The sequence below is a fragment of the Sporobolomyces koalae genome, assembly GCF_050403365.1.
Source record: "Sporobolomyces koalae JCM15063 DNA, S_koalae_JCM15063T_v1_ctg3, whole genome shotgun sequence".
Lineage (NCBI taxonomy): Eukaryota > Fungi > Basidiomycota > Microbotryomycetes > Sporidiobolales > Sporidiobolaceae > Sporobolomyces > Sporobolomyces koalae.
Genome location: NW_027481768.1, coordinates 289588 through 304122, shown reverse-complemented (window position 1 = coordinate 304122; position 14535 = coordinate 289588). Strand labels below are relative to the sequence as shown.

The 14535-nt window shown below is 56.5% G+C and overlaps 6 protein-coding genes across 6 annotated transcripts; 3 read left to right on the top strand and 3 right to left on the bottom strand.

Moving 5' to 3' along the window:
• Positions 1–14: 14 nt before the first annotated feature.
• JCM15063_005035 (uncharacterized protein) lies at positions 15–1913 on the bottom strand (the record flags this gene model as incomplete). The annotated part of the gene is made up of 5 exons (XM_076676138.1): positions 15–568; positions 631–771; positions 834–921; positions 985–1145; positions 1211–1913. The coding sequence occupies 5 exons, from the start codon at positions 1911–1913 to the stop codon at positions 15–17; spliced, it is 1647 nt and encodes a 548-aa protein (XP_076536676.1).
• A 605-nt stretch (positions 1914–2518) lies between these two features.
• On the bottom strand, positions 2519–5761 carry JCM15063_005034 (uncharacterized protein; the record flags this gene model as incomplete). The annotated part of the gene is made up of 6 exons (XM_076676137.1): positions 2519–3550; positions 3609–3900; positions 3968–4526; positions 4591–4884; positions 4961–5483; positions 5558–5761. The coding sequence occupies 6 exons, from the start codon at positions 5759–5761 to the stop codon at positions 2519–2521; spliced, it is 2904 nt and encodes a 967-aa protein (XP_076536675.1).
• Positions 5762–6634: 873 nt separating this feature from the next.
• Positions 6635–8760, top strand: JCM15063_005033 (uncharacterized protein; the record flags this gene model as incomplete). The annotated part of the gene is made up of 10 exons (XM_076676136.1): positions 6635–6667; positions 6734–6770; positions 6835–6934; positions 6996–7153; positions 7231–7359; positions 7428–7632; positions 7709–7798; positions 7863–7947; positions 8005–8120; positions 8181–8760. The coding sequence occupies 10 exons, from the start codon at positions 6635–6637 to the stop codon at positions 8758–8760; spliced, it is 1533 nt and encodes a 510-aa protein (XP_076536674.1).
• A 251-nt stretch (positions 8761–9011) lies between these two features.
• NIT3 (putative hydrolase) lies at positions 9012–10521 on the top strand (the record flags this gene model as incomplete). The annotated part of the gene is made up of 7 exons (XM_076676135.1): positions 9012–9242; positions 9325–9490; positions 9558–9749; positions 9837–9911; positions 9988–10168; positions 10247–10302; positions 10424–10521. The coding sequence occupies 7 exons, from the start codon at positions 9012–9014 to the stop codon at positions 10519–10521; spliced, it is 999 nt and encodes a 332-aa protein (XP_076536673.1).
• A 271-nt stretch (positions 10522–10792) lies between these two features.
• Positions 10793–12990, top strand: RRP9 (ribosomal RNA-processing protein RRP9; the record flags this gene model as incomplete). The annotated part of the gene is made up of 6 exons (XM_076676134.1): positions 10793–11195; positions 11258–11325; positions 11392–11433; positions 11502–11960; positions 12035–12453; positions 12525–12990. 6 exons carry the CDS (start codon positions 10793–10795, stop codon positions 12988–12990), a joined length of 1857 nt encoding a protein of 618 aa, XP_076536672.1.
• Positions 12991–13126: 136 nt separating this feature from the next.
• JCM15063_005030 (uncharacterized protein) lies at positions 13127–14414 on the bottom strand (the record flags this gene model as incomplete). Its single annotated transcript, XM_076676133.1, has 2 exons — positions 13127–14302; positions 14385–14414. The coding sequence occupies 2 exons, from the start codon at positions 14412–14414 to the stop codon at positions 13127–13129; spliced, it is 1206 nt and encodes a 401-aa protein (XP_076536671.1).
• Between the last annotated feature and the right edge of the window lie 121 nt (positions 14415–14535).

Genomic DNA, 14535 nt, shown 5'->3' with positions numbered 1-14535 from the left:
AAGAGCGATCAAGCTCAAGCATTGATCGTGAGTCCGATTCGGTTGAACCAGATCGTTTGCTCTTTCGGCGAGGCCCAGCTCGGGTCGTTGCCCCCAAAGAACGTGTTGAACATGATGCCTTGGAACGCTGCGTTGTCGGTTGGTCTATTGACCTTCTTGGGTGCGAGGATCGAGCCGTCTCCCACCAGGGGGAGGTCACCCGCGGCAGGTAGCGCGTCGGTAATTTGATCGACAAGACCAGCTTGAGTGGTGGCAGAAGACAGAGGAGTTGCGTTGACCGTCATCGTAGCAGTGGCGAAGACAGTGGTCGAAGGCGTGAGCGTCTCGGTGATGGTGTTGAAGGGGGAGCGCTTGACGATTCCACCGAGCTCGCCAGCTAATCCGCCGAGAAGTCCGCCAAGGAGTCCTTGATCTTCATTGTCCGGGATAGAGGAAGTGGAGGGGATCGCAGATGAGGTCTCGGAAGGAGAGCTGGGGGCGGTGGGCAGAGCGGCGAAGGGTGAAGAGGAAGTCGGGGCAGGAGCGAGGTCAGAGCGGAAGAGGACTGCGTTCGAAGACATGACAAGCTCTGCGGGTGGAAAATTGGAATCAGGTATGCTCGTTGGTCGGAGAATGATCGAGCTGACTTACTGTTGTTCACGAAGATGCGGAAACCACCGTCTGCAACGCCCGGCGTGTTGAGCCTGATCTCCTGGCGGATGTTTGACCATGCGCCTCGCTCGAAAGTCCAGGCGCCTCGGCCAATGGAAAGTCCGTAGGTCGAGTCGCAGTCTGTGTATGATTCCGAAAGGTCAGAGCGTGCACAGGGCTCGGGAGGATCGAGCGAGACTCACAGCTCAATGGAGGAGTCTTGCAGAGAGCTTCGGACTGAACCCCTTTCGGAACATAGAGGTAGAGTTCGCCTTTGCCGCCGGTGCGGAACTGGGAGAATGCGATCAGATCAGCTTCGGATCCTAATTCGGAAGTCTGCGCACAGATACTCACCATGAGCCTCGTAGAGAAGCAATCTTCGGACTCTTGTCCACCAGAGCAGCCCGTGTGGCCGCCGTACAGACCAGGGAGTTTGCCACCCTTGACAAAGTCAAAGTCGGCAGGGAAGAAGACGGAATATTCGAGCGACACGTTCGTTGCCTTGCTCAAATCAACTGTGGAAAACATAGCGTCAGCTACGAGGCGAAGACAAGAAGCGAGATCCCGAAGTTAGACCCACGAGGAGACAGGTACATTCCGACTCCGCCGGTCGGCGCGTCCTTGTTGGCCGGGTTGATCGAGCCTTTAGGGAAGGTGACTTGCATCGCCGGTCCGTTCGAGAGGTCGACGATAGGGAAAACGGCAGCTTCGTTGGGAGAGACCTGGCTAGGCGCCGTCGTGCTTGTTGCCGGAGCCGCTGTGGCCCAAGCGGTAGTCGGAACGCTGTCGACAAGCTTGGCGTTGTTTGCACCCCACGACCATTTGCGGGCACCCAGCGCTTTCGTGATATTGCCCGCGAAGTTGCTTGACACCTCCCACGAGCTGACACCAGATGAGAGGGGGATCGATGGCGACGAAGAGATCGACGACGTTGGCGATGGCTGCACAGCAGACGGGGAAGGAGCAGACGATGCTGATGTGCTGGAGATCGTAGACGTGAGCAAGACTGTCTGAGTGATAGTGACGGGCGCAGCGGTCTCAGTTGAAGTTACGGTGACGAGCTCGGTGTCGACCGAAAGAACCGTTGTCGTCACCGAGAGCGGCGCTCCAGTGGGGGCCGGTGCCGGGATTTCGAGAGGTTTGCTGCTGACTGTGAGGGGTGATGGCCAGAGCTGCTGAGCGTCCGCGCCCGGGGTGCTACTGGCGGATGCAGCGGGAGTCGGAAGGCCCGTCGAGACGGTGAGCGGTGTCGGCAGCCCAGGAATGGGTGCAGCGCTCGCCATGTGGACCACGGCGAGGCAAAGCGCAAAAAGTCGGAGGCTGCAGCTGGTCTGAGCGCTGCTGAACATGGAGAGACTGTCGCGGTTGCTGAGAGAGCTGAGGGAAAGGAGAGAGCAGGGCCCGCAAACGAGGCCATTTTAAGGCACCTACCGCGCAGAGCCATCTGTCTCTGAGTGTGCGTCGGTTCGTAACCTCAGAGAGAAGGATGGAAGAGAGGCAGGTCGAAGAAATCGGCGAGATTGGCTTTTGGACTAAGCACGTGCGGCAATCGGCTGTGCAGAATGACATACCGGCAGTCCGGATTACAACGCAGAACTGTCTTGCAGCACAGAAGCCTGCCAAATTGGTGCTGTGGGCGAGGAACTTGTGACGCCTACCTGCGAGAACGGGGACAGCTTTTTGAGAATGACCCGGCTGCGGGTGTTTCCGACGCTTGGCGGGCAACCCGGCCGCCGTGATGACGTTGGCTGATCAGCAAAGCCCGTACCTAAGTGATCGGCCACAAAAGTATGAACCAGGAGAGGCGGAAACCTGAAATCAGAATTTACAAGAACAAATACGACAACTTGCCAGTCAACCCTGAACTGCTCGTACATGAAGCTCACTTCTACCCGCGTAGCCCTCGGAGTGCCATCTGGGACGGCGGCCGCGATCTCAAACTCCGGCGCGGCACATCTCCCCAATCCTGATCCGTCATGGCATTCTTCAAGAGTCCGAGGACCCAATCTGGCGTGTACACCAGAGCGACCGAGGGGTGGGCGTTACTTGGCGGGTGAGCTGGAGCCGAGCTATCATTTCCACCGATCTCGTCGCTTTCGGACACATTCGACATCCTTGACCGCGCTTGACTCTGAGAAGGTCGCGGTGGACTGGTCGACCGATATCGCGGATGAGGAGTATGGTCAGGGGGAGGGGGCGGGGGAGAGGTAGGGGAAGAGGCAGAAAATGAGCGCGGGGGGAAAGCGGTTGTAGAGAACGGCGAAGCAGTCGCCAGCGGGAAGGGGATCTCGTCTTCGCCTGGGTCGTGACTGATTGTGCTCGAATGTCGACTCCTCGCATCAAACGGCGAGCTCCCGGAGATCACGGATGCTGCGGTCCCTGGTCGATGCGAGCTCGAGGCCGGAACCTGCGCGACAGCATCGGCTTGGGCGCGATAGAGTGAGAAGGGAAGCCAATTGAGCGGTCGACCTGGTATCGCTACGGATGCAGGGATGACTGCTTGGAAGCAGATGAGGTACGAGTCTTTGGTGAGACCATCAGGGCCGTATGGTGGTCCGGCGCGCGAAGAGAGCGGAACGACCGTGGAGGCTAGTCTGATGCGGCTGGAGAGGGCCGGGATGGTGGTGCCGAAAGTTCGATCGAGCTGAGGTCGAAGCAGGTGCGCGATGATGAAGTGCAGCTGTGACGCAGCGTCGAATGAGCTGCTGTTAGGTACATTCGTCGAAAGCTCTTCCAGGGAGCATCCGCCAATCGCGCCGATCCCTTCAAGGACCTTATCGAGCGTTGTCACTGGAAAAGCAGATGCGGGTTGCTTCAGGCGATCCAGTGAGGGATTGATGAGCGAGGCGATTTCGATCATTGGCAGTGAGTGATGCACTTTCTCGTCGACCACGACCTGGAGACCCTCTCCGGGTTTTGCCTATCAATTCGCACTCAATCAGCAACAATTCCAGAGAAGAGAAAATCTCGTCACTCACTTGCAATAGCAAAAGGGCGCCGAAAAGTCGACCTCGATCTAGCTTCTTTACCATGCCAAATCGAGTGAACTTGTGCGCTTCTCGGAAGTATTCGAGCACTCGATCGTATGGGCAGGCGAGAGCGTTCGACGTCAAACGAGCGACGGCGCCCGGTTCTGCGAATACGAAGCCTCTTGCAAGAAGTTTCTCGCGCTCGCTCGAGCTTTTGAGGCGACGGGCAAGACAAAGCATCTGTCCTTGCGTAACGACAAACTTGTCCTTTGTAGTTGTTGATGACACCTGATAGTGACCGCTAAGTCGGATATAGTATAGGCTCGATTAGCTCGGTATCATGCAGCGATTGGATGAATGCTATTTACGTTTTGAGTATGCTGTCACACAAGACCCCGATCGAGCGCAGATCGTCGGTGCTTCCCGTAATCTGCATTGCTACCTCCTCGCTAGCCATCTGAAAGCTCACCAGGCTTCGGTCAAGCGATTTCGTCTCGTCGCTATCGGGAGCTTCGATTGTTGTGTCCAATGGATCACTGCTCCATCCGGTCGGTTTCATCGCGCCGCTGACAGGTTGTTGTCGTGCACGCCACTCCCAGGAACGCTGCAGGAAGGCAGCGAAAGCTGGGTCGGAACGCCCCACCTTGACTTTGCTCGAATCAAGTCGCAGTCGCGAACGATTACCCATGCCAAAGAAGTTCAGAACAGAAGGCTTAGCTTCTTTCGTGGTGCTGGCATAGATCCGCGCCGTAGGCAGGAGACCCGATTCGGGATCGACTAATAGCAGTCCCTGCTGGTCAAAGATGGCCGACGATAGGATGATTCGGTGACGCGCCGCGCGCTGCCGTGCATGTCGTAATTGCGCTATGTAGGCAAAGACGAGAAGCGAAATGCAGCAGATCGGGGCGACGACGCAGATAATCGAGACTAGGCGCGAACCAGAGTCAGAAGAAGCGACTCCTGCGCGCGCAAAGTGCGGAAATTGACCTACTGATGATGATCTTTGTTGTACTGTCAGCAGGAGTGGTGAGATCCGTGCCCTCCCATGCATAGTAGTGCGTCCCGAGGAGCGCGACAAAATGCATGCCGCAGACAGCGGCCCCGAGGATCATAGCAACAGCGAGGCGTTTGTACCACGAGTGCTGGAGCTTTGGCCGGAATACAACGAAGAGAATGTAGAGGCCGACCGACACGGCCGACATCGCAATCAGAATAGAGGCGAGGACCGTGTACCAATCATTCGTGACCCGCGGCACCGAGTTGATCGAGACTTGTCCGACGTAATCTGAGCTTCGAAAACGAGGACTCTTTAGCAACAATCTCCGGAGGCATGAGAACGTGGAAAGCAAGCAAAACTCAACGCATAGCCGCGATGCCTCCCCCGCATATCACTCCAGCACCGATAATCTTGGCTACGCCGGCTCGCGAGACTTTGGCAGTGTGGACTCCAAAATCCCCGCCATCCTCCTGGAGATCTTCCTCTTCATCTTGCGAATCACCCATGCTCGAGTGTTTCGTCGACCGTAGCCCATGCGCAGGCGGTGGTCTGGAAAGCAGACTAGAGCTCGAGAAGATCCTGTGACGTTTGTTTTGGTCGGTCTGGCCAGTTTCCGGGCGCTCCTTTACATCGAGCGGATACTCCGAGTTGAGCTTGTCGTCCATGTCCTCGCGCTCGTGCGAAGTCGAGCCAGTCAGGCCTTCCTCGATCTGATGTGGCTCACAAGCTTGAGTTCGAAAGCGGAGACCGATGAAGGAGAATGCGAGGATCATGCACAGGCAAGAAATGACCAAGGACAGGATCGTGAAGCCGGGGTTGTACGATAACGGAACGCCTTGGCCCGTCCAGGGGGCCGGTAGCTTGAGACTCACTGCCTGGTTGCCGACCTTCGAGGACAGACGACAATGTCGAATCAGGGGCGAGCTGACAGATGCCCTGATAGGAGAATTGGTTCACGTACAAAGTGCATTCCAAACGTTGCGGTCGAGCCAAATGCAATCCCTGCTCCAAGCAAAAGCCATACGTTGGTAGCGCCGTGATTGCTTGTTCGACGGAGGAGGATTTCGAGAGTTGTCCAGCTTCCCACAACCGCAACGAGCCAGCTCAACACGATCATCCCGCCCGAGTACACCACGACCAGCTCAACGTAGTGCGGTTCTGCCATGGTACCGAGAACGAGTCCGTCAAGTCGCCTGTGCTTCTTGAGAGCTGCTTTTGGGGGCGATGTTGACGAGTCCGGGGTAGAAGTCCTTCGTCGCTTGCGGCCGGGGCCAGGACCAGTGAGCGGCGTTCGGCTACTCCAGCGACTGCTATTTTATTGGTACGACCGTGGATTCGAGGTGTACAGTAGGTAGGAGCCAGGTGCGGAGAGGTTGCATGAGTTTCCCTCAACCTGAGACCCCTGGCTTGCTCCTGGAGCTCCTCCTGAGTATGGAAATTGCTCGTCGACTCAACTTAGATTTTGCGTACCTTTTTGCTCGCAAGTTCTCGGGACTCCGCTGAGTCCGCAGTGAGCTCTCTACGCCAAGCCGTGTCATCTGCAATATCGGCGAAATATGGCCAAGCTGTTTACTGCCGGCTAGCTTAATGAGCACGTGACATGACACGTGGTCAGTCGGTGGTCGGGTTCTGAGCTGTTCTGTTCTGCTGCTGCCTCGCGGTAGGGCCACGAATCTTCTAAGGCCTGACGTGTCTCTCGGCTCGGGCTACAGACGCCTCCGTATAAGGGTCTTGTGCAGGGTTGGCCAAACGGACGAGAATTGTGCGTGATATGCACGGATACCTCAGCCCGGGCCGCCCGAAGCTCAGCCCGGACTTGCCGTGGAACCGGGCGAAGCCTGGACCTCCTGCCCGTTGGCTCGTTCTACCTCACGCTTTCAGCTCTCGCCGACCATTGAGCGGCCTCTGTTGTCCAGAGAGCATCGCATACGCCGTCCATACAGCTTACGAACGCATTGAGAATCCGCCTCATCGTATTTGCGCCTCGGCTATTGGAGGTCAAATACCGCTTGTCGCACACTCCCTTCCTGCGCCATCCATGACTGCAGCCGATGAGCTTATCGCTCTTGTCGTGAGCTCGCGAACACCTGCGTATGACGAATTGGCACGCTAACATGGTACATGGATGCAATGACAGAACAAGGTGCTTGCGCAGCTGCCACCTGGCGCCAATCGTGAGTGCGGCCATTTCCCGATAGCCAGGCGACGCAGCTTGATGACGGTTCGTTCCAATACCAGCCTGGGCCGCTCTCAGGGCTGCCCTCAGCACGCAGATTCGTCCGAATCTTGGTCAAAGTTTCCTGTCACAGCTTTATGCAACGTCGGCAATCATAGCGGTGTGAGCAAAGAGGCCATATCGTGCGCCTATACGCATACTCATCTGACCCGCGATGAGCCAGGTCAACACTCCTCTTCGCCGCATCGCTGGTTATCAAGTGGCGACAGCGCACGCTCTGGTGGTTCAGACTACATCGCGCCACAGGAGGCGTATACATCGTGCCTCACTACTCTTCGTGCTGGATTACCGGGTTTGTGATTTTCTATGGAGTATTGCAAGGTGAGCTTTGCAAGCGGGGACAGATCAGCCAGGGTTCTCTCGTGTGCCTTGGTATTGAGTGTTTCGCTTCCTATCAGGATACCTATGGAAGTCAATCTCGTTCTCGAAAGGCAATATCGTCTACGACTCTGCACTCTGGAGAACGCTCGTGTGGTACGCAGGTTGGACCGCCTTCTACCTCGCAGCTTGGAGTCTGTGCGTCAGTCGTTGAGTCTGTTTCACTCCCTCGTGTCCTTCTGGCGATGACTCTGATCAGAGGCCTGGCGCACGATAGACATTCTCCACCTGGATTCTGCCGGCAGGCCAGCGCGCGGGTTCCTGGCGCAAGCACCATTTCTCAATGCGATTGGACTCCTTGTTATCGCCTGTTCAGCGGTCTCAATCGGTATACTCGCAGGATGCTCCCACATCAAGTTTCGCTCGGCCATGAGGAACTACGTCGCGATTGACGCGGCCTTGAATGCTCTACAGCAGTCCTAGTTCGTTTTGCTGCCCTCGCTGCAGCCTCGATTTCGCTGACGCTTCATTCGCTGCACTCGCATTTCGCATTTCAAGTACTGGCAAATTCGACGTGGCGAGCTTTCAGAGCGGACCTGGTTTAGCCATAGCAGAGAAATTTGTCACCGAGCTCGCCTCATTTGGAACGTAAGCCTTGAACACCGTCTTACGGGCTCTCGCGCCTGGAAGCGCTGACTTGGCTTTATCGCAGTTACTTTCGATGGACCTTTGTCTCCTATTTGATCTGGACTCTGCTGTTGGAGATTCTCCTCGTTGGTGCCGGGGTCCTACACCTCGCGAGTCCACACCCTGTGTCTTCTCATGGAGCGCTACTGACAGTCGCGCACCCACAGCGAGAGTTGCGTCACACTATGGACGAGATGTCGAATCAGCCTCGAATCAGTGCAGAGTCGAGACAACAAGAGAAGATGATTGAACAGACGTACAACAGTCTCGTCTATGTCACCTAGTCAGTCTGCTTTACGGGCTCAACAAAACAAGCGAAGCTGATCGTATTCCGAGCTCGCAGTGGAGTGTGCATCCTGTTGACCGCTGTCAATGCTATTTTTGCCTACGTCGTGGCCGCCGGGACCAAAGTCATCTATATCCGATCGCACGCAGAGGCAGCCGGTCTTCTCCCGCCGTGGATTTTCGCAGTCCTTGGCCTTCCGCTTTCAATTCTGTTCTTCCGACGAACATACCTCACCTGGAAAGCAGCGCCAAGCTCGGCGTCGCTTTCGGCGGCCGCGAAAGCCGAGCTGGGACCGTCAACCCAAGCGCAAAACACAGACGATTCGGGTCTTGCGTCGATACTTTCGAGTCCAGGTGCGAAACCTATCGATCAAGATGGCGAGCAGTACCCGATGTCGCAGCTCGGCGAAGTCCCCTACGATGCCAATGCGGTCGACATCCCTCCCGTCTCGCCTGCCTCGCCACAGTCAACGCTCGGAGCGGGACATCGAGGCGCTTCACCATCGATCGATACGACAGAAAGCGAGACTCACCTGTTCTCACGTCAGTACGCAAGCTACGCCGCTCGGCAGCCAAACGAAGTGAACAGCGTCAAGTCAAACAGCGCAACCGGACCTTTCCGAAATTGGAGAGGCTGATACAGAATTATCGTTCTACGACCCTGCCGCATCATGGTGATACCGGTCTAGCCATCGATCGGGTCGATCCTGTGGGCTTGTGTCGCCTCTCTTCCGTGATTCCCCTCTTAGATTATACTGCACCTGTCCTGTGTCGAATTAGTTCTTGTGTTACATTTCGCTATCGTATCAGGAAGAGTCTGAGCCGAGAGTCGATGCATTCAGGCATGAAGTCGTCGGAAGCAGAAGCGAGAAGGTCCTCTGCTCCCCATATGCTCGGTCGGCTGAGTGCGCTTCGGATCCCACGCTCGCACTTACACCGCAACATGACGCTGTCCGCTTCGCCTGTCAAAGGTCGAGACTTTCGATTGGCGCTATGCCAGGTCGCTCAACCAGGCGACGGTTCCGACAAGCACGCGAACCTCGCACATGCGCGCGATGTGGTCCGGACGGCGATGGAGGGCGGACAAGAAGGCCGGAGACCCGACGTTGTCGTGCTACCTGTAAGTCCGCGCGCTCATCTGCCGCGTTCCGAGCGAAGGTTTGCTGATCAAGTGGGGGTCACTCGACTCGCTTATCTGACAGGAGATTTTCAACTCTCCGTACGCGACTGGCGTCTTCAGGCAGTACGCAGAGAAGATCGGATGGGCTCCTGATTCGCGAGACACGTTCGACATTGACAAGACTGAGAGCGAGAGCATCAAGACGCTCAGCGGCATCGCCAAGGAGCACAAGATTTGGCTTATTGGAGGTGAGTCTCGACCAGGAATTCGAGCGGGAGTCCTTCGCATGCTGACTCGAATCCGCACTCGAGACAGGCTCGATCCCCGAACTGTCGTCCGATGACCGGGTCTACAACTCTGCACCCGTGTTCTCGCCAGATGGCAAGCTTGTTGCCTTACATCGCAAGGTCCATCTGTTTGACATCGACATGAGTGCATCTGGAGGCATTGTCTTCAAAGAGAGCGACACCTTGACCGGCGGCGACTGGCTCACGATCGTCGATACTGGTGCGTAGACTCTGCTCCACTGCTCGACTTGCTCAGAGTTTCTGTCGACTGAAGCGAAGATTACGCTCGTCGATCGGCAAATGTCAGACTTTGGCAAGATTGGCGTGGGAATTTGCTACGATATCCGATTCCCCGAGCTTGCCATGATTGCAGCTCGCAAAGGTGAGCCTTTCTCACCCGACCGCCTACCAATCTCGCTTGTCCAAAATCTGACCCGCTGTGTACCTTGTCTGTCTAGGCTGTGTCGCCATGCTCTACCCCGCGGCGTTCAACCTGACAACTGGCCCGCTTCACTGGGATCTTCTGCAGCGGAGTCGAGCAGTCGATCAGCAAATGTATGTCGGCATGTGTTCGCCTGCGAGAGCTACGAGCGGCGACGGCTACAAAGCTTGGGGCCACTCTGGAGTCTCTGATCCCATGTAAGTCTCGCTGAGTCCTACCGAGCCCAAGACATGCTCTTGTCAGCAGTGAGGTTGATGCTTGCTTTCAACTTGCAGGGGCAAGTTTGTGTCTCAGCTTGACGAGAAAGAAGGCATCGCGTTTGTCGATATCGGTGCGAGCCTTTCGCTTTTCTTCCCCGGTCTCTCTCGCGTTGTGGCTGACACTTGGTACACCTTCTTGATTGCATCGCCGTCGACCGACTTTTATTTCATATCGTCTATTGACGCGAGCAGAGTTGGCCACAATCGACAAAGCGAGAGCCGGGATCCCGGTCACGGTTCAACGGCGATTCGATGTCTACGCCGATGTTGCGAACGATGTTCAAGTCTAGAGATTGCTTGAGTATCGAAATACCCCATTCACAATGTAAAAAGAATCCCGACAGGCGGACAACGTCAGTTTCGTTCGGTCGTTTAAATTTTCGAGACTCGCTCATGTAGTCGCCAGGAGAGCTAGTAGAATTCCCACATACCCGATATGAGCGGTTCGAGGTTGGTAGAAATGAGAGACACGGCCTGATCAACTTGAGAATTCTTAGAAGTGTACGAGACTTTCTCGCCTTTCGCGATCGACCGCTCACAGTCCACGACGACACAGGAGACATGCCGGACGCGTTTTTCTCGAAGCCTCGACCGTTCAGCAAGCGTCAACGGGAAGGCGACGGCGAGGGAAGTCAGCGATCTGGCAAACCTTCGTCTCGCAATTCTTCAGCCTCGAGAGGCGCACGAGGCGGTGCGAACGCCCGCGGGCGAGGTCGAGGAAACGGAAGGAAGGATGGCGGTCGGGACAGGCACGAGAACAAGGGCAAACGAAGGCAGGAAGATGAAGATGAAGAGCTGGACCTGCCCGATGATGGCGCGTTCGACTCGGACGACATGGGCAGTCAGGACGATGCAGCAGCAGCCGAGGAAAGCAGTGAAGAGGAAGACGAACTCGAAACGCCCGCGCAGAAGAGGCTGAGGCTCTCGCAAATGTACCTCAAGAGCCTCGAAAAGGACAAAGAGGGTGAGCCTGCTCCTCGTGTTATCTACATGCGGAGCGTGTCTGATCCGACGTGATTTTAACAGAGGAGGTTGGGTTTGACGCCGCCGATCTCGACAGGGACATCATCGCAGAACGATTGCAGCAGGATGTCGTAAGTTGACGGACTTTTCTCTTTGTGCCGGTATTCGCTGATCCGTTCTCGGTTACGATATTGCAGCTTGAACACACTGGAAAACTACACCTGAACGTCGCCTCGACCGTATGTCATGGTCTTGCATTTCCAGGGTCAGCGAGGCTTACATGACCCTTTTTGTCGCGCATTCCTAGCTTCAACTCCCTCTTTCCCCGGCAAACATCTATTACACTCCTTCGAAAGGACACCGCGGGCCCGTCACTTCGGCGGTTGCATCGCACGATGGATGTTGGCTGTACACTGCAAGCAAAGACGGCGGTGTACTCAAGTATGACCTCAAGCCCGTGTCGTCCTCGATTCCTTCATCCTCGACCCCAACGACTGAGCGACCACGGATTTCTCGCGTCGCTCATGTCGTCAAAGCGCTATCAGACTCGCAAAAACGTAACGGCGCCAAGCTGAAGAAGGGAGACAAGGGCAAAGGCAAGGAGACCGCCGAAGGCCACACGGACGAGATTCTTGACCTAGCTATCTCGCACGATGGCAGGGTTCTGGCAAGTGCCGGCAAAGACAAGGTTCTCGGATGCTGGAACGTTGAAGGGGACGGGATTAAATGGGCCCGCGGGCTTGGTGGCCACAAGGACAAACTAGCTGTGAGTATCTTGCTGGAATCTGCGATTGATGTGGGATGGCGCTGATCTGTATCGTCGCCCTCGGTTGTTTGCAGTCTATCGCGTTCCGTCTCGGCACACAACAACTGTACACCTCGTCTTTCGATCGGACTGTCAAGCTCTTCGACTTGTCGACATTCTCGTACGTCGAGACACTGTTCGGTCACCAAGATTGCATCCAGGCGATCGACGCACTGCGAGGGGAGCTTGCGGTTACGGCGGGAGGACGAGACAAGACCCTTCGATACTGGAAAGTCATGGAAGAAAGCCAACTCGTGTTCCGAGGTGGAGGAGGTAGCAGGATCCGTAACGTGCTCGAAGGTGCCGACGAAGAGGAGGGTATGGAGGAGGAAGAACGTCGCCGTCGTCGCAAGATTCGGGAATTGGAAGCCCAGCAAGTCAAGTTCGTCGAGGGCAGCATCGATTGTGTTGCCATGGTCGACGACACAACCCTGCTCAGTGGAGGCGATAGCGGGTGCGTCTTGCGCAGACTTCTCCCTTCTTGTCTTGCGTGGGCACGCCGACTGACAGTCTGGATCCTCTTAGCTCGATCTGCCTGTGGACCATCACGAAGAAGAAGCCGATTCACACAGTTCAGTTCGCGCACGGGTTCAACGAGCATGTCTCCGAGACGGAAGGAGTGATCGGTACTCCGAGATGGATCACGTCCCTCGCGACGCTGCCGTACGGTGACGTGTTTGCCTCGGGCTCTTGGGACGGACAAGTTCGCCTGTGGAAGATTGACGAACGGATTCGGTCGTTCTCGCTCTTGACCACGATCGCTGCTCCTGGGTTTGTCAACTCGTTGCAACTCATCGCGCCGAGTTTGCGGCCGACCAAGGAGAACCACCTTCCTCGACTCGATGGGAAGAAGCAGGAACAAGACGCACACAAGGGATCCAAGAACCTGGTGGTCGTGGCAGGTGTTGCGAAAGAACCGAGGTTGGGACGGTGGATGCGGTTCAAGGATGGCAAAGAGGGTGCTCTCGTTGCCGTAATCCCGATGCAGTAGCTCGTCGCTTGTCTGAGATGGAGACTACTTCTTTTCGCATTTGCAAGCCATATCATCATGCTCTATGCCAGTACAATACAATCGATCACACGAGACCAAAAATTTCTCTATCGCGTGCAGTACTCAGTACGTCGGTCTAGAAAGCTCGGGTCACTTCGCATTCGATTCCCCTCACGGTGCAAGCACGCTTGAGCAACTTGACGTCAGGATCCGACGCAAAGGGCCCTCGCAATCGTACCTGTCGCAACGAGCGCGGCAACGAGGGATCTCGAATCGTTTCGAGCAGGCGCCAGCTAAGGAACAGATCCTCGTCGAGCTGTAACGTGCGCAATTGCGGGGGTAGCACCAAGTGCGGTTCTGGTATGGCGAACGAGCTTTCAAACTCGTCCGGCATTAGGGACAGGTGTTCCAATTGCGGGTATAAGGTGGCGAGAGAGTTGGGGTCGATGAGGCGCGGCGGGGCCGAGACGAAGCATTGCCTGAATACGAATTTTCGGAGGCCCGAGAGCCGAGAACGTCGCGCAACGCAATCGAGGATGTCGTCGAGGGGCACTCTAGTTGCGTCGAGCTCCCTCGCCTCGAAGGCTCGCAAGCCATCTGTCGCGCCGAAGACCCATTCGAGCTCATCCGTCACCCACATCTTAGTGCACGGAAAGAGCCAATCGGTGATTGACAGCGATTCGAGGGAGTAGGACGGAGGCGGCCCGAATCGGAGCGAGCTGAACGTGAAGCGGGGGATCTCCGGCTCGACGAATCCAGTGAGCGCGAGGTGCTTGAGGTTCGGGAACGATTGTAGAAGGGGCGCAATGGTCTCGAGGAGGATGTGCTTCTTCTGGAACCCATACGAGAACGCACGTAGTTGCGCATGGGCCTGCAGGGCGCCGTAAAGGCTTGCGGGAGGGTTCTTGAGAAGGTACACCGCGCTCAAGGTCAGGTCCTCAAGGAGAGGACAATGCTTGAGGATCGTCACGAGCGACTCGACGTGGCCAGCGTCATTCTCGCTCTTGAACGACAGGGTGCGGATGAACTCGGACAAGGTCGGATTCGACGTGAGCGAGCGGGCGAGCAGGTGGGTGCGGCCTGCGCTTCGAGCAGTGACTTGTCCACCGTACAGTAGCGAACGTGCGACGACAGTCAGGGTCGGATGGACCTGTAGCGACCCGAGCAAGTCGTAAACTTCCGACAGGGGTCCAGGCGGGCAAGGCTTGACGGACGAACAAGCTCGTACCTTGGCTAGCCGCGCGAGGTCGCTTTGTCTCTCCTTGGCAGTATATGTGTCGTTCCGGAGCTCCTGCGCGATCCTGATGACGAGCTGACGGTTGCGACCCGAATCGGTCCGGCTCTGAGCGCCCAGTGTCGGGTGACAACGGTGAGACAAACGCTGTGCGACTTACCTCGGGCGGCAAGTCGAGCAAGCCGCTCATGCTGGAGACAGTCGACGCTTGAAAGGCTGTAATGCGCGAGCTGAGAGGTCGCAAAAGACGATGTCCGGGACATGATGTGGATCCGAAGGTTTTCGATCAGCGTCGCTCAGCACCATCCACT